This window comes from Lutra lutra, chromosome 17 (genome assembly GCF_902655055.1).
Source record: "Lutra lutra chromosome 17, mLutLut1.2, whole genome shotgun sequence".
Taxonomy (NCBI): domain Eukaryota; kingdom Metazoa; phylum Chordata; class Mammalia; order Carnivora; family Mustelidae; genus Lutra; species Lutra lutra.
In genome coordinates this window covers 29,908,709-29,931,946 of record NC_062294.1, presented here as the reverse complement: position 1 = coordinate 29,931,946, position 23,238 = coordinate 29,908,709, and the positions used below count along the sequence as shown (strand labels likewise).

The following is a 23,238-nucleotide window of genomic DNA, read 5'->3' as shown; positions in this document are numbered from 1 at the left end:
GGGCCCAGGAAGCTACATTTGAAACAAGTTCCTCATGTGATTTTCATACTTACTCAAGTCTGGAAACAACACTGCAAGGACATTTCAAGTAGAGGAAGGGCTAGGAGTAAATGGAGCCAGCTTCCTGGCAGAGGCGTGCATTGCATTTGGTTAGAACTCAAAGCAGGGTAAAAAGGGTATATGTTGGATATAAAGGTGGAGGAAAGGTACAGTGGCAGGACCGAGAAAGGAGAATCTGCAAAAGAGCAAGCAGACTTGTTTGGATGAGATACATAGCTTGCTTAGAAGAGAAATGAGGAATGGGGTGGTGAAGTTAGTTCTGCGGTACTCCATAAAGTACTCTGAAATTTTGCCTGCAACACTGAATCTGGAAAGCAATAGAAAATTACTAAAAATTCTTAAGTAAAAAAGAATCAGATAAAAGCAACCTTTCTGGTAAATTCTCATTATAGCTATGAATTAGAAAAAAACAGAGTGAAAGGAAATTGTGAGTGTGAATTTAGATGACATTTTCAACTATTGTAAAATCCATTCATCTAGGTACTGTGGACAAGGAATTGTACCTTCTAGTTTCTGAATGCGTGCAGCTCTGCTATCAAGAAGATGAACATATTGTTCCACTTTGAGTTCATAATCTTGCTGCAAATTTTCCATCTTCTGGGTCACTGCTTCAACTTCCATCTAAAAAACAAGAGATAACAAGTTTCAATACTTAGGATTAGTTCCATTTTCATTTTTTAAAGCAACTCTGAGTCAAGCATTTCCTAGATCTTGGGGATATCAGGAGCTGTAAACCGTGGTTTTCTGTACAGTTTAGAAAATTATGCTTGACAATGTTCATAAATCAGAAACAAAATTAACAAGACCCCAGATTCCTATACACTGAGGACCAGGTTGTCTCCTGTGACTTCAACAGTGACACCCACTCCTCTACCTTCGATGCTGGGGCTGGCATTGCTCTCAATGACCACTTTGTCAAACTCATTTCCTGGTATGACAATGAATTTGGCTACAGCAACCGGGTGGTGGACCTTATGGTCCACATGGCCTCCAAGGAGTAAGAGCTCCCTGAACCACCAGCCCAGCCAGAGCAAGAGGAAGAGAGAGGCCCTCAGCTGCTGGGGAATCCCTGCCCTAACTTACCCCCCAAAACACTGAGAATCTCCCAACCTCCACTATTTCCATCCCAGACCCCCTGAAGAAGGGGAGGGGCTTGGGGAGCCCTACCTTGTCATGTACAGTATACTGTACCCAGCCAAAAAAAAAACCAAAAACAACAACAACAACAAAAAACAAAACAAAACAAGACCCCAGATTCCTTCTCACAGAGGTGACTTTCCTGTTTGTTAAAGGCTAAGATAACATGTGGTTGTGGTAGGATAGCTACAATGCATTTGCAGAACGTGCTAATACCAGCACAGGCGAATTCGTGGCTGCTATTTCTGCTCTAAAAACCAGGGGCTTTAAAAAAAATTATTTGTTTTTAAACTATTTACTCTAAGCACCTAGTTACGAGGCCAAATTCCAGACATGTGGTAATACATGATAAGAGATGATAACAGATGATAATACGTAATACTGCTCTGAAAAGTAATCATCAGTAGAATATCATAGGAAGCCTATTCTCCCATCTTGTGCAGCACATTACCTGATAATCTTTATTAATTTTATGTTGCATAATTAGCATGTTTCGTGTCTTTTCAAGTTCTTGCACTGTTTCTGCATGAGTTGCTTGTAGCTCTTTCATGGAGCGTTCTAGATCTTTGTTAATTTTATTGTCTACTTTCTCTAAAAAGGAAAGGTCTCCGTTTTTTTGTGATTTTTGAGCCTAAAATAAAAACATGTTTTATTACTGAAATAAGAGTTTCTAAAATGTAATCATGTGAATTAATACAGATAGAGCAAGGAACAATCATTAATTGAAAACAGATATATTTCCATTTTCCATCAGGAATAAAACTATCCTGATACAGAAAATGTATTTAGATAGACATCTGGAAAAATTACAGAGAATTCTTAAAACAGTTTATTACTTCATGACATAAAGAAGAATCATGTACATTTATTTCCATTTCTTCAACTGATTAAAAGCTACACTGTTGATCTAAAGGGAAAGAAATGTATTTTCTCGTGTTGTCTTATACATAACAGATTATCCTAGAACTGAAAAATATCTTCTGGTAACATTTAGAATTCAATATTTTATTTAAGATAATAGGGTGTACCAAGGCCTCTTAGGACAGAAAATTATTGATTAGTTTTATAGTGAGGTGTGTAAAAGTGAAATGTTTGTTACAGTTGGAGAAAGTGCTTTAAATAAGAGTTTTTGAGGTCTATTTTAATGTAATTTTGATGTCATTATGAAATATGTATATGCTGTAACTAAATGTCACCTGACCACTTTCCTGAATAATTCATTCTCCAAGTATAAGGGTTACAGACAAGGGTCATCATTATGCTGAAACAGTTATATGTAGACATGAAATTCATGGTGAATTTCAGAAAGTTACCTTTATAAGCAGGAGAGCTTCACTCAATTCATCAGCATTCATATCACTCTCCTGCAAAAGAGAGAGTAAGTAAAAGCTCACAATGAGATATTAATGGAAAGTACAAGAGACATTCCAACTATGCAGATTATCCTCATGGAGCACAAGTTGCCTGATACCATGAACTAAGAAACTAAGTATAAGAGACATTCCAACTCTTCAGAATCTTCCCTCTGAAATGTAAGCTGTCTAACAACCATGAATTAAGAAACTAAGTAATACACTTGTACTCTTTTGCTTTGTAGTATAGTTTCCTCCAAGCATAAAATATTGAAATAAAAATTTGATGTTTATTTCCTAAATAAGAAAACAGTTCACCTGGTTGTAAAACTTTAGGCGGTGTTTAAGGTCATCAAGTTGTTGTTTTTGTTCCAGATACTGTAACTGTAGTTCTCTGTTTTCTTGACTGAGTTTCTCATTTTGGTCTTAAAAATAAAGTTGACACAATTAGAAAGGGAAGAGAGCCTGAGGCGTAAGAACACGTTTAAAATTAATTTAATTCCTGATACACACCAAGCTTGAACTAGCATCGCTCTGGTCAGAGAGGAAATTGTGCTAGCACCTCGACAAAGGCAGTGAGGGAATGAGGAACAAGCGAACACTATCATGTGTCTACCATATGATCCAGTTGCTTATCAAAAACTGAAGACTTAAGTTCACAGTATTAATATAAGGAAATTGTGGCCTCTGATACTTCAAAGGAACATTCTATCTAAATACCTAAGAAAATATGTTTCTAAATCTATGATTTTTACTTACTTATTAATGGTCCTGAAAGGCATGCAAAAAAATTTTTTTTTGCCTTTTAGTGTTTTAATTGACTTCAAGTTTTCTTTTCCAAATTTAGCATAAAGTCTTTTTATTAAAACAACATAATTTCTCCGGTAATAACTACACTGATAATTTTAATCAACTACACTTTAAACAAATCTGTTAAGATAGGAAAAATGGATTCTCAACCAGTGCATGGTAACATCAGTAATAATTCATGTGTGCTCTTTATTCATTGATTTTGTGCTATTAATTGGTAGGACATGGACTCAGAGCTCTCGTTAAGGAGTAGAGGTAGGTTACGTTCACCAAGGCACTCATTCACCTGAACCCACAAGCAGGAGCATAGGGTAGAGCTACAGAAGACATAAAGAGACTAATTTTTTCCTCCCTGCATTAAACATATGCTTAACTTAAAAGGAAAAAAAAAGCTAGCTAACAAATCTATTCTTTAGTCTCATGTTCTTAAGTGTACTCTTCAACAGAGTTCACTGAGGGGGTCAAGTATTCTTTTTGGCTCCCTGTAGCCTAACTCTAAACCATGTCATCCAAAGTGTATCCACTAATCTCATCCTATTTTCAAAGACTTGTGTTTATCAAAAGTTCCCAATTCAAGTTGTACGTTCTTGTTTCCATTTCTTACAAAAAGCAAGCCAACGCATTTGCCAAGTATTCCTTACATGAATACATTTGCACACTGAATGCCTTTTATACAAAAATACATTTCTGACTTTTACAATGCTTTGTGTTCCCAAGCTATAAATGCTACATGTAAGTGAAAATTGTAAATTACACAGTTAAGAAGCAAGGGACTAAATCTGGGTATTTTTAATGTCACATATTTCCTGGCAAACTAAGAAGGAAAAAAGAAAGTGACTCTAAGGTATGCCCAGACATGTTACTATCAAATATATAAATGTTTTTTATCTTATCGATGAAAGATTAAAAGGTATAGAATATAAACTGCTAATACTCAGTGACCTAAATGAGAGAGTTTCCAAATGTGAACAGTATTTGGAAATTTTGGAAGGTAAGGTCAAATACCTGTCTTCAAATTAAAAATTAGGATTAATAATAAATATGAATTCATAGAGGAAATAAACAACTCTTCGTTACAGAGTAGAATAAGAAGGCAAAATGCTTTATTCTATGTTGATTAGGTTAAAAAATCTAGATAGGAATGGCTAGGTACCAGAAATAAGGTAAATACAGTAAGAAAAATGTAAAACCAAAGGTCTTGAGAATGATGTAATCTCCTTCTCAGGCCTGCAAGGGCATGACTTCCCCACCTTCATCCAGACAGAGTGTATTTTGATTTCTAGTTTTGTGCTCTAGTTTTTCTATTCTTTCAATATTTCAGAGCAGGGTCCTAAGGATGATATGCTAGTAGGTATAAATAAACTTATTCAAATGTTTCTTCCTTTGCTGGTTTCTGTTTCCACAATCATGTCCCCGTTTCACTGATCTTTTTGAAACTAGGGTGTTATTAGTGGGAAAATAACTTATTAGTGGAAGAAGACATTACTGAATGCCAGTACCTTTCTCTCTGCTAAATTTTATGTAGAATTATCCACAATATTTTTCCTTTCTCAAACTGTTTACTGGGGGTAGAACTCCTGAATCTTTTAAAAGCATGGAGACGCTGTAGTTCAAAGAAGAGATAGACTTGCTGAATTATAATATGAAAAATAAAAGCATCCTGGACAAGATGAAAAATAACCTCCTTACCTTATGATTTGACAAAAAGCAGGTTAAGCTAAACAGCATTTTATTCAAATGAGATAACATTTTACTCTTTTAAAATTATGTTCTTCAAGCACACCATTAATAAGCAGAGTGCAGAGAACAATTCAACTAAACAATTTTCAGAGCTCCTTTGTGCTAATATCTTCAGCTGTGATCAATATAACCATATGCATTATGCTGAATTATGCATTTCGGCTAAAGATAGAAAGGAACTTTCAAAAGCAGGGCCTTTAAACACATGCAGTTAATTTAAGAATTAAGCAAATGCAAACTGCATTTACATATCCTTCCCCCACATATTCACACAATCTGAAACTAATTTGTACCTTGAATAAAGAGGTGAGTATTCTCTAAAAATAATTTGCCAGTTAGATGAATGACTCTAAGAACCCAGGGAAACATCTTCTGGCAAAGAACACTTGATACATGAAAAGGTAAATGTGTGAAGAGACTTCAAAGTAAAATGAAACAATTTCAAAATCTGCAATACAAAAAGGAACTTCCTAAATATTAAAAGACTTCCTTATATAGATAATTCTAATTTTTTTTTTTTTGGTTGTTTAGTATTTCCCTGGAAAACAATGGCTCAAGGCTGTAATATTTTTCTTATAATCTATTGTAACATTTTCACAAAAAACCTCTGCACCTAAATCATTAGGTCTATAAATTTCAGGTAGTCAAGCAAAATAACTAAAACAACAATTGTATTAAAAAGATTCAGTTCTAGCAATTTTTCTTATGAAGACAAATGAATAAATGTGCAAAGATTTGTGTAGAAAGATGTTTATGATGCTTTAAAAAGTGGAAGCTATTTAAAAATTCATCCACAGAAGATTGTTAAACAATCTTTGGTACATCCTCACATGGAACATTATGACAGCCATTATAAATGATGATGATGTGAATTTACATTTATACTCAAGGAATGATTTCATGATAGAGTAAATTAAAAAGCACATTATGAAACTACCTATGCATATAGAAACAACTCTGGAAGGACACACATAAAAACAGTAATAGTGATTATCTTGTGGTTGTGTGATTAAGGGACTTTTAGATTTTTTTTTTTTTTTTTGGTTTACCGTACTTTTTTAATGGTTATACATGAATTATTTTTAATTATTCAAAAAAATACCAAGAAGACATAAAAACTAGTAAAAAAAAAAAAAGATGAGGAATGGGTTAATGGTGGATTAAAATAACTTAGCAACTGTTGTTTTAATCATTTAAAAGAAACTTTGGAGTTAATTCAACAATAATAGATCAGTTTAAAAAAAAAAAAAAAGATCACCAAGATTCTATCTCCTTAAGAGTTTCTTTCCAGAGACCAATTCAGATGTATAAAGAGTTTTAGAACTTTTAATATTTAGGGAAAGACAGAAAGCACAGAAATAAGACAGTTTTTTTTTTTTCCATTTCTCTTCCTTTAAGAATGAGCAGTTTACACTTGTCTTTGGAAAAGAGAGAGAATATAGAGTGCTTCTGCTTCCTTCAGTCAACAAGGATTTACTGAGCAGCTGGTAAACAAAAGCGCTCTGTTAAGTATCACATGAAAGCCAGGAACTATATATCCTTGACATCAAATACCCACCCAGTTACAAATCATGTCACTATCTCATTCTACTCACAACATTCCCAAGAAAAATTCATAAATAATTTTTCACCAAAATTCAATCACTTGGTAAGTAAATACTGCACATGTGTGTTTCACTGAATTTAAGACTACATCAATTACGAGAAGTGTTCTGATTTCAGACTTCTTAAAAAAAGGTCAGACCATAATTTTAAAATGTTATCATTTGTAAGATGCCTCCTAATTTCAGAGATGTCAAAATGGGGGAAAAAAATCTCTCTTATCCTTAATAAAATAAGGCGTTGTGATCTAAATCAATATATAGAATACTTACTAAATATGTGATTTTTTAACTGAGCCTGCATTAAACTTTGAAATGCTCTTGTGCAACATAATTGCAAATGTTCAAAAGAAGCAATCTTATTATAACATCCTTTGGTTTATGTAGTGGATAAGCAAGATACAATGTTTGAAACAAAAAATTCAATTCCCCTGTTGTGCACTTGTGTGTATAATCTAGCAAATCAGACATCTACTTTAATTATAATTATTTTATTTCCATGAGATGAGAAGGGTGAGATCTGTGACTTGTATATGAAACTTATTAATGATTATTATTTTAGCAGGGACATCTTGACAAGTCTTCCTGGTATTTAAGTTCACTGTCACAGAGTAGATTTAGACGTTCTCATTATTGCAGAGATCTTCCCTGTTCGGCCTATCAAAACCAGTAACTACTGCTCCTGTCATCTTACGCTTTGTTTTTATTCCCACTGCACTTGTCGCCACCTGACACGTTGCATATTTATTTAATTATTGTCAGTTTCTCCCTATTGAATTTATGTTGCATGAGGGCAAGGCCTTTGTTTCAGTCATTAATGTATCCCCCAGAACTTTGAACAGTGTCTAGCACATTCTGGAGGCTCAATAAATGCTTGTTGACTGCTGTATACAGAAAGGCTTCACTGACATTTAGGAAGGCAACAAAGAGGACAACAAAATGAAAGGTAATCTGAATAAAAGTATCTCTGATGAAGAAACGAGTCCTTTGGCACATATGCTAGGCTGAGTAAATGGAAATCTGGAGCGACCGGTAAGCTCATGCAAGTGGATGGCCGTTAATATGAGCTGTGTTCCCCATATGGAGCAAGGCGCCTGGCAAAACAGTAGGTGTCTCATCAGTGCTGACTGAGTCAGTGCATAACAAGGAATAAGACAGATGTCTGAAATGAATAAGTCAGTAGTCGTTTTGTATGTACCTCTTTCGGTTTTGAATCTGTCAAGGATTTCAGTTTTGTCTGTTAGGTCAGATTTTAAGGCAGTCTCGAGTTGAGCGATCTGAACTTTCAGCTGCTGTTCCTTTAACTTCCATTGCTCTTCGTGGGCAGCACTGAAGGCACTGCAAAACACACGTGACATGCAAGGAGAGCCTGGAAATCGGCTTCGACCGAAAATACGAGAGAGAAAAGCTTTTAGTGGCACAGAGACCACTGTCATCATGTCTTAGGAATTAAGTAAACATATGCTGGTCTGCTGCTGTTGAAACCAAGGCGCCTTTCTCAGGCTGCGGTTAGGAAACATGAAAGGGTTGTGGGATGAGCAAAGGAACTGGCCTTAATTTAGAGCTCTACAGTCAGAAAAGTTGGCAGTGTGCAGCTTTTGTGGGACTAGTAAAGGAATTCAGATACTGCACATACTCCAGAGGAATCCGCAATTCCAAGCCTCAGCCAGCGGCTTCGGATAAAACTCTTCTCTCCCACATACAAACCCTCTTAATACAGGGAAAAGGGGCTCGCCACCTGATCTCCATTTCTAGAATCTGAAACTCTTACTGAGTGTGCTAATAACACATTCACAAAATTCTGGCCATGAAATGAATAGCACAGTGAATGACAAGACAGTAATTCTGTTGTGAAGAAGCACTGACTGTAGTTTTTGTCCTAAAACACCAACAGCAATAACAGGCTAAGAACAAAGTTTTACTTGTAACACGGCGGGTGTGGAAACCCAGTGAGAACACCCTGGTAAGAAGGACGAAGACAGAAATGTTATTCCCCAGTAAAAGCGTAGCCGTTTAAACTTGCGTTCCAGTCTACTGATGATGAAATCCCAGCACTCATTTACGCTAGTGGCTGCTGAATGCTGATGAACTAAACACTTGCGCTAGGCCAGCTGCACTGAAATCAGGGAGATTTAAAAATGAAGGTCCTGGGGCCCAGGAATTCAGTTTTACAAAGCTTCCCCAGGTGATAGCCAGGTTTTGGAAAAAGTGATCTTGATTTCTATTTCAGCAGAAAACTATTATCTGTGAGGCCTGATATGACTGAATAATTATCAGCAGCTTTGACCCTTCTCCTTATTTTAAACCTGGCAAATGAAACAAAAACTTTATAAAATCTTGTTTTGTACTGATGATGCAGTAAATGGAAGAAAAACATGGTATTGAAAATTGCCCTTAATGTTGCTCCCAGCTAGTCTTGAGGTTTTATTCCAAAAGAGATACCTTTCTAGGAGGCATAGCTTTCAAAGGAAAAGAATTGTGTGTCGATTTTACATTTTGAATGTTTTTATTGCATTTAAAATAATATGAACTTAAAAGAAATGGAATTCTAGAAGTTTCTCTAAATATGACATCTCATTTCACAAACGGAATCTCAAGAAATGCATGGACCTATATACCAATATTTCAAGTCAATTTTATCAGAGGTAGAATTACCTAGACTTACATGAAAGTATGTACTTTAAATATTAAAGAATATTTCTTTACATTTTCACTTTTTAAAATAAAGAACAAATATGCTTTTTGTTCTGGTCAAATTATGTAAACCAAAACGTGTGTGTGTGTGTGTGTGTCTTGTATTATTAAAAACATGTACTACCCGGAAAAAAAAATTAGCATGATGAAATAGGCACAATTATACATTATATCAGATGCCAAAAATTAGAAACAGTAGTGTTCCAATAGCATTAGTACCAGCAAAAAGATCACCATCAGTTAATCTGGCAGAAACATCAGAAGCTGTATGTGTTTAAATTAAGAACAATTTAGCAGCCTGGTTTTTCCAAACCCACAAAATACTAGTGTAAATCAGCATAAGTCAATCTGAATTTAGTCCATTGCTATCTTCTTCTAAATTTAGGATTACATTCCACTGGAGTTTCATGAGGAATTCCTTTTGAATTTACTGTATTCCTCTATGCTTGGAGCCATCTGTGTAACTATAAATGGTGAACCACATCTGGCTCCATTTTCTTTGTAAAGGCTGTGTACATGATTAAATCTGCATATGAGAACAGTCTTTGAGAACCTTTTATTCATGAAAATGTTTTCGTATATTGCCTACAGTGACAACTGAGGGGGGAATCACAGTTGGTCCGTGTGCACATTTCATTACTACATTCTGTTGCAGAAGTGAGAAAATGTCGCTCTACACTCGAATGCCCATTGGTGCCTGTGGTCGCTGGCATGTCCACTGGCAGTCGTGGGTGAGCACACGCACCACTGAACAACATGATCAGACAGAAATAAGAGCTGAAGAATTCATCCCCACCCTAAGGTCTTTTTCCTTACAGAAGAAATTCCATGTATTCTAATGTTTAAGGGCACCCTAATGGGAGACAGAGGGAAGAATAAGGTCTAAGTCATCCACAAAGAGATCCATAGGTACTTTAGTTAGGACCTAACGGAAATTAAATATGTATTTACATAGGGACATCTCACTTACTGAAGGACAATGATGCTCCAAATGTACTCAGTTTGATTTCTGGGAAGCACCAAGTGCTCCTATTTGATCACATGAGCTCTCATGGTTCCTAGAAGATTGCAGGGGACGGGTGTTCACTTTATAGAAATGGAGCCCAGAGAGTCTATGGATGGTGAGCAGTGTTCCATTAAATTCTGGTTATCCATCCATTATTGGATGACTCCTAATTACACAGTAAAAACCAATTCTTGAAGCAGTTAATACCATCTTCAAAAACTAGACCGACTCTTTTTTTAAAGTAGGTATTAGATTAGTGTCTTCAAGGGAGTCAATACCTTTTAAAATCCCCTCTAACAGATTGTCTGGATCCTATCTCAAATCAACTAAATCTGAATTGCATGGTGGTCCTAGGCAGGGGAGGGAGGTTCCAAAGGGGTGGTTAACCTACATTTTGCTGTTTTCCGGGTTATTCATATATACTCTAGTGGAAGGACTATTGGATTCATCAGTTATACCACTCTAAAACTATAATAACTTAAAAAATGGGACATGGCTTTACAATATTGTAGTATAAAGTTTCTCTCTGACCACACAGATTTAACTGCGAAAAATTTACTCTGAATCTTTAAATGGAATATTTCTTAAACTCATACTTATTTCATGGCATTGTATCAAAAATGTTCTTGCATATTAAAACAAGCTCATACCAAATTCTAACATGAGGGTTTTATCTAACCAGATGATTCTCTAATATGTCATATGTCAAGTAATAAACACATTCAAAATTTCATTTGGAAAAGGAAGATGAGAATGTAATCTGCAAATCATATTTTTCCCCTGAAAACTAGCCAACTTTGAATAACAAACAAATGCTCTCCTTGAAAAAACACGCTATCACTATGACTAACCAAACAGGGAGTAAAATTTATTTAGTTTTTGATGAGCACTAGTTGTTGGCAATGATGAATAACAGTGCCATGCAACACAAAAGCTGTAAAGAATCATAAGGACAACGATGATTTTTGTAGAAGTTTCTCCAACTCTGCTTCTGAAAACAAATTATATATTAAAAATTTGTATTAGAGAATGTTATAGTTCTATTTGCTATCATGTGTGCTTGCTGGGTTTTGTGCTTAAGTGACATTAATATTTTTTTGGACACAAAATGTTTTGACACTCACTACATACATTTACTTCCATACATCTCACACAAAATTCAAGTGTAAGCAGCATGATGAAGTCTGTTTTTAATATGACAGGAAAAAAACTGTAGCTCAAGCATAAAACATTAAAAAAAACCCTTCAAAGTCAGATTTACACTCTCAGATCATCTTCTAATATGGAGAGGTAAAGTTTCATAGTGATAAAGTAAACATGAGAAAAACATGTCTCCCTCAAAATTCCATTTATGCATTATTCCCAGCTAAGTTTAATGTTTTTTATTCCCAGAAGGTATGTTCAATAAATCCTCAAATTGGGAAGTAGAAAATGTATAAGTAATGGTCAATGGCAGTTATTTTCTTTTATTAAGACCATGTTAAATTATTTAAAATTATAAGATGTTGAAGATAAATATAAACCAATAAAAATTTCTGAATGTATGGTAGTTCTATTATTCCATGAACATTTTCCTTCCACAGAATCAGTTTCCCAATGAAATTAAAATCCAAGAGATAGTGAAGCACAGTGAAAAAACCTCAAGTTTTAGAGTCAAAAGAATTGGGTTTGGGTCCAATACTGGTGTCTCAGCAATGCTGTGTGACTCTGTACATGTTTCTTAATTTTTCTTGAGTCTCAGTTCCCTCATTTCTAAAATACGAGGATAACATTATTTTCTCTGCCCTACAATGCAGTGGTTGTATGATCTATATACCGAAATTTGGAATTTTCAAACATAACTACTAGATACTTAGATAAATATCAATATAAACCTTGTATTGTTCTATAGAAATGAAAATACAAAACAGGAAGCATAATAAATGCTCTAGGTAAAATTAATGGGGCTGATGAGAAAGACATCAGAAGAAAGCAAATTGGGCCAAGTGATCTGGAAGGGGTCCAAGGTAGATCCCACATAAAGATTTTTAGCCAGGCTTCCTTGTTGGAGAGCCCCAGATATTATTTTAACTGATGTCTGAATCTGTTATCAATAACTCTTCATATAACGAGCCACTGTGCAAAGATAATCAACACTAGTTGGTAAACAACACAGATGATCTATGAACTGGAATGATGTCTAACAATACTCTATGAATCTTTTCAAAGTAAAAATAAATAAAAGCCTAACCCTACACTCTGATTAATTTATAAAATGTAAATTCAGTTTACAAAACATCCAAAACACACAGTTAAAAAGAGGTGTGTCTGTACATCATCAGATGGCTACTTTCTGATGTTTCAGAAGATAATAGAAGCAACTGTTGAATATCAGCTCTAACATATATCTTCTAATATATATATTAAATCTGCTTTCATATAAACTTTTATTTATCCTTTATCAGTTATTATATACTAAAAAGACTTGAAAATACACATATATACACAGACACAGACACACACACAATCTGTACTGCTTAACTAAGCTTGGCTGTGGTGTGGAATTTTGTTTCTAACATTATTAACAAGGATTAATTCTTTAAAATACCATCACTATGAAGTAGATTAAAAAACAAAACTGAAGTTACTCTTTAAAATTCATCTTGAGGGGTGTCTGGCTGCCTTAGTTGGAAATTCATGTGACTCTTCGTCTTGGGGTCATGAGTTTGAGTCCCATGTTGGGTGTAGAGATTACTTATATATAAATAAACAAATTTATGTTGAGTTAAAGATACTTGAGTTTCTTTTTATAAGGAGCAGAGACAAGTGTAAGTGCACACCTTTGTTTTCCACCAAGAGAATCACTCTCGGCTAATAGGTTGGAGAGCCCAGTGGAAGAGACCAGGGCTTGGAGAGACCAAAAGTAGTACAAATACAAGCTTTGTCACTTCCAAACTTTTAGAGTGTAGGTAAGTTACCTATTTCTGTTTTATTTTCATTGCCTGCAAAATGAGCATTTACACTACCTACATTCCCAGGTTGTTGCGAGAAATTTTTAATAATACATGAAAGAGAAATATTTAGTACAGTGGCTGCTTGCTTACAGTTTATATTCAATAAATGGTAATAGCAGTTGTTACTGGCAACAAAATGATACAGTTTTCTAGTAAGACTACTGCTCAGCTTCAAGAACTTTCTACAAATGCCTAAAAAAAGCTTATTTTTTTTAGAACACATATATATTTCTTGCAATCATCCATTGCTAATTCTTTAATCAATATTAGATATTCTGACACCCACTGCTGTGATACAAAAGATCTCAAACAAGAGAATGAGAGAACACATGTAATAATGATTTACCTGTTATAAAGTTTATCATAGTTTTCCTTTAAAAGTTCCCGTTCCTTTTCTAAATCATTAATTCTATCCTGCAGCTAAAATGAAAAGAAAATGACACATTAGGTGAATATCCAATAAAGCCACACAGGAGTAAAATAACATGAGAGGAAGCTAAGATGTTTTAGTCTTGACTTCTAAATTGCAGCTGCTAACTAGTCAACTTTTATTATCTGTATGTAATTTAGCATTGATTTTTTCCAAGTTGTTAAGTAAACATGAAATTAATATTTCTGTTTTAATTTAGTAGAAACGTATGCGTTGCTTTATGGTGACATGTGCCAAAACTCAATAAAGAATGTGTTAAAAGTTTGCTATGAAGTCTGGGAAGCATAGTATTTTTTATTTTCCCTCCTGATGAATTCCATCATTTTATTCATTTTGTATTAATTTCCAATTGGCCCATAAAAAATGAAAGGATTAACTTTTCTTTTGGTTCATGGTTCAAACAAATCACAATTTACTCTGAAGACACAATTTCTTATGTTATCTGGAACTTACAAAGAGCCAGTAGCACATCTTTTAAACAAATGAATGAATAAATAAAATCGTATACCTTGTTTTATTGAATAATTTTAGAAATAAACTCGGGATAACCACTATAGCTTTATGACTAAAATATAGTTTTCTGTATTTATTCCTAGCATTTATGTTTAAGTTTTATTCACTGGTATATTTTGTAGTTACAACTTTTTCCCGGGGGTCAGTACTCTTAAAATTCATTTCCATGTTCATAATTCCCTTTTGATGCTAGTTTGAGACACAGTAAGGATTCTCTCAAGATCAGAACAGAATGTAGGCATCTTATTTCATTGCCATTCTCTTTAAGAACAAGTTTCAAAGATGACAGAAAGAGACTGTGCTAGCTGGGAGACATGAGTAGCAACAATAATAGAAAGATGAGTTTTCAAACAACTTCCTAGTAAAAAAGGAAATAATGTCACGGAACTGCTGATGTTGCAGAACAGAATATCTTCCCCTTCAAAAACAGACATGTATTTGTCTAACGAGGTCTTGGTACCTCAAATGGCTAATCAGATGTTAAGGCTGAGAAAGTTAAGTTCCACAGGTAAGTCGCAAAATGTTATGTGTTCCTTTTCCTTATGAATTTAACCCTTGGGGAAAGATTCTTAGGGAAACTGGTTACCAACACATTTGCAAGTATTTGGAGACACTGAGTTGGCATGTACCCAACAAACTTATTATATTTTGCTGTGCCCAAAGCACCATGTACGTAGTTCAGGATCTTTAAATAAAGGTACTATTTGGAATGTGTCTATTTTACTTTTTCGAAACAGGGACAGAGAAGTTTTTTTTGGTTGTTTTTTTTTGTTTGTTTGTTTTTGTTTTTTTTTAAAGATTTTTTTATTTATTTGTCAGAGAGAGAGTGAGAGAGAGCGAGCACAGGCAGACAGAATGGCAGGCAGAGGCAGAAGGAGAAGCAGGCTCCCCGCTGAGCAAGGAGCCCGATGTGGGACTCGATCCCAGGATGCTGGGATCATGACCTGAGCCGAAGGCAGCTGCTTAACCAACTGAGCCACCCAGGCATCCCAGGGACAGAGAAGTTTTAATGCAAGGAATGGTTAATAAACTTTTAGAGGCTTACCTCTTCTACTCTTTTTTCAGAAAATGTCGCAGAATGTAATTGTTTCTCAAGACTGCAGCATTTTAAACGCTGCTCCTTGAGCTGCCTATTTAGTTCATCTCCGTTTGCCATCAAGGCATCATGGCTGATCCGGAGACTTCTTTGCTTCTAAAAAACAAAAAGAAAATTTTTTCAAAGTTAATTTTTGGATTCTGCGTTAAATAAGTGATGACAATTTTGTAAGTGAATTTACTCCTAAAGCTCACATTATACAGTTTATTCTTCACCTCACAGACAATGCATATAGGCTACCTGTCCATGGAGACACTTGGGTGTATAATGAGGGAAAAAAAGTACAGGATTCTCTTAGCACAGAATCACATAATGCAAAATTTTGTCCTTTATTTTATTTCCCCCTAGTTTTTGACTGATTGGCGACCAGTGAGTAAATTAGTTTCAGCAATTTTTTTCTTTCTGCTGTGGTTACTGTGGTTGGACGTGCTGTCTAAAAATGCTGACCATAGATAATCAGACTTGAAAGGATTTGTCACCACAGCACATAAACAGCCGAACAGAGGTTGTTTTAATACAATTAGGTTGAAATTTTCAATTCAGTACAATAGTTATTGAAGTCTTAATTTTTTAAAACAGATTTTTATATTTATTTATTTTTAAGTACTCTCTATGCCCAAAGTGGGGCCTGAACTCACCACTCTGACTGAAACAGCCAGACATCCCAATTTCTTAATTTTTAAACTGGCATTTATGAATATGTTTAAAATTCCAATTTATATTCTTAATGTCACATGCTTTTTTTTAATAAGTAAAAAGATGATCATATGAAAGTTTTCTCATAGAGACCATACAACCATAACATGTAACGCCCAATGGTTCATCTGCTAATTAGTATCACTTATGTTCTACTAAAGTTCTCCAATAATTTAAAGGAAACATGGCCCTTGAGTAACTTCAGTCCAACTTTTTCCTGGTCTTATCATAGCACGCTATCTTTAACCAGCTTTTCCTGGGCTTCCTACCTCATTCATTGAAGCTGTTGGTCTGAACCTCTCAAATCTTTCTTTACTCAGTATCAATCCCCCTAAGAGGAGCCCTAGGACACTTGTCCTTGTTGGTCTTTGAACAAATACCTGGCAGTACTGTTAAATGGAAGCCAAAATGGTCACAGTGACGAAAGAATGTAAGCTCACATTTTTATTTCCTTCCCTAATTCCCATGTTAGAAATGGCCCTCAGCTCCGTGTTTGCTTAACCTCCCTCTTCTATCTGTGGGCAGACAGTGCTATTGTCTCCACTCTCCAACTTCTTCTCTTTCATAAACCCTCATATTTATATGGAAGGCAGTTATTATTACTTCACATTAAAGGAGGTTCCTGCAGGAGGGAAAACACCAACCAGAATACATTTTAAAAATATTTATCTAACTCAGTAGTAAATTTAGGCTTCAGATGACTATGCTTTCCATCAATTTACTGCTTTCCTTATCTCTGTACTTCAAAGAAAGTACTGCTTAATATGAATTCTACTCGTCCTGAATGTTTTGGAGTTCATTAATTCCAGAACCTATGTTAATTATGCAGGTCCAATAAATAGGCATCTTCTGATGGCACATTCCTGTAGGGCTACAGTCCTAAGGCAGCCGGGATAAAGAGTCCCAAGTATTTCCAACCTGAATGGTCAAGATTTAAAATAAGTACACTGATAGTTGACATGATGGGTACTCAAATATTTTGTGAGAATGGTAGATAGAGACAAAACACTGCATCAAAGAAACACTGAACAAAACCTGATTACTCGTATTTTTAACTTGATCTATCTATCTATCTTGGATATCTCATAAATGCTTGTAACTGAAGATAGATGCAAATACATCTAACCCTTCAGTGCTATGTGTCCATAAGAGTTCAGATAAAAGGAGTTAAAAATACATTTTCTTGGCATGAAATAATTTATGATAAATATATTTATTACTTTGAGATGACACAGATATTTATAAAAAGTCCAAGCAGTTATTTCTTTAGTCATTAGGTTATAAATTACAAATAATATACGAAGTGAAATCATACACATTTAAGAAAAAAGAGCATCTTTAAAAATAACTTCTTAGTGTTATGACCAATCTATTAAAAAATATAACTTAAACACTATCTTTGATAGTATATCTATGTATACCCTATGTAACACATAGATAACTTTGTATCTATGTATTACCATAATAAAAAAAAATGATCACAGTACCTCTTGAAGCTGAATAAATTTTCCTTCCATTACTGAAAGAGCATTGCTTTTTTCCACTAGTTGTTTATGAAGCTTAATCATTTCTACATTGTCCCGAATGTTTGACCTTCAACAATGTTTAAGAAAAGAGAGACAGAGTAAAAAAATGCAAGGCAAAAGAAAAAAATCTGGGGTGGAATCACAATTTTTCATTGAAATGTTACCTAAGTTTTTAGTTTATTATACACTTAGGATAGATTTATTATTTAAAACCAACCAATCATTGCTCTTTAACTTTCATTAAATCAGACTCTCAGAGTTTGAGGGGAGACTCACATTTGAGGACCTGTGTCACCTCCACAACAACTGATAATATGCATGTAAAACCCTTTTACGGCGTCCTGAAAGATGGTGCAAAAGGACATCAGTCCATAGCACAGCAATCGTTCCACCCCATACTTACTTTAAGGAGGACGATCATACTACTTTTCCCTAAGAGAAAAATATGCAAGACAGCCACTCCTCTTCCTACCACTCCCTTAAAACAAATGGTATCATAAGATTACCATTTACTGGAGTTTCCTCCTGGAGCTTCAACTTTTCAAAATATTTCCCAAAAAAGTGACTTAGCATTTTATACTAATAATGCCCAAAGCTGGCATTTAAATATGTTGCAGATGTGCCTTTAGCTGTAAGAGATCATTTGACGTCCACAGGGTATATAAGAAACTCTATATGCTGCAATACTAGTTTGTATTTTTCCTACTGAGATTAAAGCAAATGCAGAATTTAACAGGAAGATCTTGTTAAAGGTTAATCATAGAGCTAAATGAATACTCGTTTCAAGAGACATTTACTTTCCCAACAGAGGTAGTCTCCTTAATCTCATACATTTTACATTCAAAAGTATTTTAACGCTTGTGAAGCTCAGTTTTAGACTTCATTTCTTTAAGAAAAAAAAAAGCATAAAAATTTTAAATTCAGAAACTTACTTCAGATTTAAAGTAAGTAATTTTACTTCCAAAACTTATCTAGTGCACACATATTGGAAAGATTGTCACAATGCCCTACTGGAACCAGAAAATGGACTACAAAGCTCACACATCTGTAAACCAGCTGAGGACTTGGAATACTTAATTTTCCTCTTTGATATTTGAAAGTTCATTGTATTTTGGCATCGGACAGTTAGTTGTCCTCACACAGAAGATAAACAAGTCCAAGAACCTGGATCTTACCCAGGATAGAGTCTTAACACAATGTTAAAATAATTATGTGTCTAAAACACGTTATCTAGTAGTTCTGAGCACACATTCAGTAGTACACTCACTATTCTTCCCCATAGCATGCTCTTTACTCACTAAAAAAAAAATATATATATATATATGTGTACATATATATATGTATGTGTATATATATATGTGTACATATATATACACACACTTAATAGTATGAAAGGAAAATACATTTTACATAAGTCTAATAAAGAAGATATTTATTTTTTCATGATCAGAAGTTCAAAATATAACTTAATCTGCTTTTCCCAGAATGACCTGGCTTGACCACTCAATGGTGAGTGACAGTTATTGATACGGAAGGACAGAATGCTAGCCAAGTAATTTCAAATCTTTTCTTATATTTGCAGTCATCTCTAATATTTTATTCTTCTTGTTTTTAAATATTTTAATATTTTCAAGAAGATACACACACACACACACACACATTTGGGTAAGAATTACTTGGTGATATTAACAAAGAATTAAGGCCCATTAATCCACTCAGCCACACAGGGTCATAGAAATAACAGGTTTTAATTTTTAATTTTTTTTTGCAAGGCGAAGCCTGGTAAGCATCTTTCAAAAACTTTTCAGTGTGGATTAACTGGCGGATGTTTTCTTGAATACTTTCCTAAACTCCTTGATGATTAAACTTTTCAAAATATTGCCAAGAAAAGTGACTTAGTATTTTGTGCTAATATTGCCCACCAGGTAGATACAAATACAACTGCAGTAGTGTGCTCGCTTCGGCAGCACATATACAAATACAACTGCAGTAGTAGTTAGGGAACAATACTAATGTGGTCCTTTAAGTTAAAAGTCAGTTTGCTTGAGAGTACACCTAATCTGGGCTAATGCAACACCTGTAAGTCTTCAATGATTATTTTCAAGGGTCAGTTTTAGGGGCTTTATCTGTAAGACTCATTATTATGATTAGATTTTTTTCAAAAGATTTATTTATCTGAGAGAGAGAGAAAGAGCATACAAGTGGAGGGGGACAGAGGGAGAGAAAATCTGAAGCAGACTCTAGGCTGAGCATGGAGCTCGCTGCAGGGCTCGATCTCACAACCCTGAGATCACGACCTGAGCCGAAACCAAGAGTTGGATGCTTAACTGACTGTTCCATCCAGGTGCCCCCATGGTAGATACTTTTGAGGGTAATGGTGGGAAGGAAAGGATGGTTAGCCATCCAGTTGAAAGTGCTAAGACGTAAAAGATCAAAATCAACAATGTGATAAATGTGGTCTGGCCTTCAGGAAGGTGTACAATGGAAAATTGTCTTAAACCAGACAATCGATTCAACATTCTTCTAGATGAAATATGATTAAAAAAAAAATAAGGGTTGGCTGAGAGGGAGAAGAGGGAAAGCAGTGTCACAAAAAGCTGACAAGGAATGTGAGGATGATGGAGGCAAAAAGGGGCTAGAGTCAGTGCCTAGAGGCTTGTCCTAGACCTCTGTGCAAAACGTAGGAGGAGGGCCTCAGGTTTGTTTCCTTTGAAGAATAGAGATGGGGCTAATTTTATAAGGAGTGTTTTAAGTGACCACCACATCATGCTTTCTTGCTCTGCTTCACGCACAGTGATGGGAACATCAAGTCTTCAGAATGATGACGTTCTAACAGAAAGAACAATCCATGGTAAAACATTCAGATGAACTCTGACAGTCATGCAACAATTCATACACGCTGCATTACACATGGTGAAATGATCTGCAAACAGATATCAAGCAGGCTAATTATGTGCTTTGTAAAAATAAATTTCTCCAATTTTTCAACAAGGATTTTGCAAAAAACCTTGGACAATTAAGTTGGAAAATGTGGTTTTCTTTTCTTTTCTTGTTTTTTTTTAAATAGACATATTATTTAGAATTATGATCAAATCTTCTAAAACTATTTGAAGAGTTGTTGGCTCATCTCTAGATTAAAAACAAACTGAAATAAATTAGATTTTATGTTGAAAAAAGTAATCCAGTTCAACAACCTATGTGCCAAGTTTCCCTCATATAATTGGAAACAGTCAAGCAATAAACTCTGAAAAAGGAATTTCTAATGGAAGCCTTGAAAACACTTGACTCCGGCTTTGCTACTGGGTGCCATAATAAATCCAGAAACTTAAAACCTCAGATACACTGGAGTAGGAAAAACTTTCAGTGGAGCTATGTAATGTATAGTCTAATATGAAATCTTGAGAAGCAAAAATCTTTCCTCCAGTAAAAGTTTCTTAGACTTCATTCCCCAGGCATACAACTCTCTCACACTATCCCTCCCAGCCCCCGTTGCCATTTCACTCTTTGTTCCAGTAGAGATTATGAATGCTAAAGAAAGCCTCTTGATTTTATGAGACAAAAATGTTATAATGTAGTATTTAACACCATTTAGAAGAGAAGGCAAGGCTATAGAATACAGAAGCTAGGCTATGAGATTCTGGAAAATAGTTGAGTAAAATACTTACGACAGAATGGAGAGGCTCTCTTTGAATCACAGTTTTAGGCTGACTAAATTTGGGGGATAAGGTTGAAAACAACCTTAGGTTTAAAACACTTCTACAAAAGAGGAACTCTTTTACACTGCTGGTGGGAATGCAAGTTGGTGCAGCCACTTTGGATAATAGTGTGGAGGCTCTTCAAAAAATTAAAAATCGAGCTACTCTATGACCCTGCAATGGCACTACTGGGCATTTATCCCAAAGATATAGATGTAGTGAAAAGAAGCACCATATGTACCCCAACGTTCATAACAGCAATGTCCACAATCACCAAACTGTGGAAAGAGCCGAGATGCCCTTCAACAGATGAATGGATAAAGAAGATGTAGTCCATATTCCAAATGGAATATTACGCAGCCATCAGAAAGGATGAATACCCAAATTTTGTATCAGCATGGACGGGACTGGAGGAGATTATGCTGAGTGAAATAAGTCAAGCAGAGAATACCAACTATTGTATGGTTTCACTTACTTGTGGAGCATAAGGAATAACATGGAGGACATTAAGAGAAGGAAAGAAAAAGTGAATTGGGATAAATTGGAGGGGGAGACAAAAGATGAGAGACTGTGGGCTCTAAGAAACAAACTGAGGGGGGATGGGTGAGCCTGGTGGTGGGTTTTAAGGAGGGCACAAATTGCATGGAACACGGGGTGTAGTGTGTAAACAATAAATCTCAGAACACTGAAAAAATATAATAAAATTAAGATGTCAAAACAAACAAACAAACCAACCCTACAGTATTTTTTTTTTTAAACAGTGGCAAACATCCTGTGTGCTGTTAAAAGAAATGTAGATCATTCATAGCTTTGACCAGGGGTACACAGATAATAGTCACTAGCAAGGTAATACTACTGAATATTACAGAAGGTTGCTAGTAAATTAAATGGAATAAGTCTCACTAAGAGAGCTGAGGCAAATTTATTTGAAAGGTAATGATTTTTGCTCAAAATTGCTACCTGAGTTCATAGATGAAAACGATGCTCCCCGACTTGAGATCGCATAAAGAAAAAAATTTATCTCTGTATGTTTATTTGTTTGTGGATCATACCTTGCTTGTGGTGGTGGGTCAAAACAGAATCAGAGCTCAATATTTTCTTACTCTCAACACCCACAAGGAATAGAGAGATACAGTTTTGTCAAGCACTCTAGATGCATATAATCACTCTCTTATGAAAATGGAGGGAGCACTCCCAAGGACTACTTGGAGACAGGAAGAACTGAAATCCTGGCTGATTTTCTAAAAAGGATCATTTTAAAGATCAAGTTTAATGGATTCCAACTAATAGTGGGAATCTGAGAATTACATTCAATATATCAAAAAGTCTAATGGGAAATGTAGGTTTACTAGCAATTAAGTTGCCAAAGTGAAAGTTTTGTTTTGTCTTTATTTTTTGATAAAATTATACCAAGTCAGTTCAATGACACAAGTTACTTCACAATTATCAGAAGCAATGTTTGGCATAATATAGGTCTATGATGAATACAAGAAAAAAACACAATAGGTTGATTAAATTAATAAATACTGCTTACTTAGTAGATAAAAATCTTTCAGAAACACAAGGTCCCTGGGGACGAAAGTATGTTGTTTCAAAGGTAGGGAACCACTTATTCATTTCAATCTCTTTATTTTATAGCTGGGGTAGCTAACTAAGGCTTAGTGAAGTAAAAAATTTGACCAGAGTCCTTAGTTGAGGGAACCGCCAGTCAAATCCAATCCAAAGAGATCACTTGTTCCCACTCTTCTAGGCTGTCTGCTTCCTTGGAGATATTCCTAATTCTAGCTGTCTTTCCACTCTCAAGTATGCTCTAATACAGTAGTTACTATAAATTGTGACAATTTCTGTTTTCATATTAAGTGCTAAGAAAATACAACAAGTTGCTATCC

At 35.0% G+C, this 23,238-nt stretch overlaps 1 protein-coding gene across 6 annotated transcripts in view; it reads right to left on the bottom strand.

Moving 5' to 3' along the window:
* Positions 1-23,238, bottom strand: part of RPGRIP1L (RPGRIP1 like) — a 94,568-nt gene that overhangs the window by 52,710 nt on the left and 18,620 nt on the right. For 4 of the 6 annotated variants that reach the window (XM_047712431.1, XM_047712432.1, XM_047712436.1 and 1 more), the window contains 8 exons: positions 17,616-17,721; positions 15,382-15,528; positions 13,740-13,813; positions 7,899-8,080; positions 2,868-2,974; positions 2,511-2,561; positions 1,649-1,828; positions 564-681 (listed from right to left, as the gene is read on the bottom strand). In XM_047712431.1, coding sequence (XP_047568387.1) covers positions 564-681; positions 1,649-1,828; positions 2,511-2,561; positions 2,868-2,974; positions 7,899-8,080; positions 13,740-13,813; positions 15,382-15,528; positions 17,616-17,721 — 965 coding nt within the window. The remainder of the gene's footprint in view (positions 1-563; positions 682-1,648; positions 1,829-2,510; positions 2,562-2,867; positions 2,975-7,898; positions 8,081-13,739; positions 13,814-15,381; positions 15,529-17,615; positions 17,722-23,238) is intronic. The other 2 variants (XM_047712433.1, XM_047712434.1) reach the window with 1 other exon arrangement.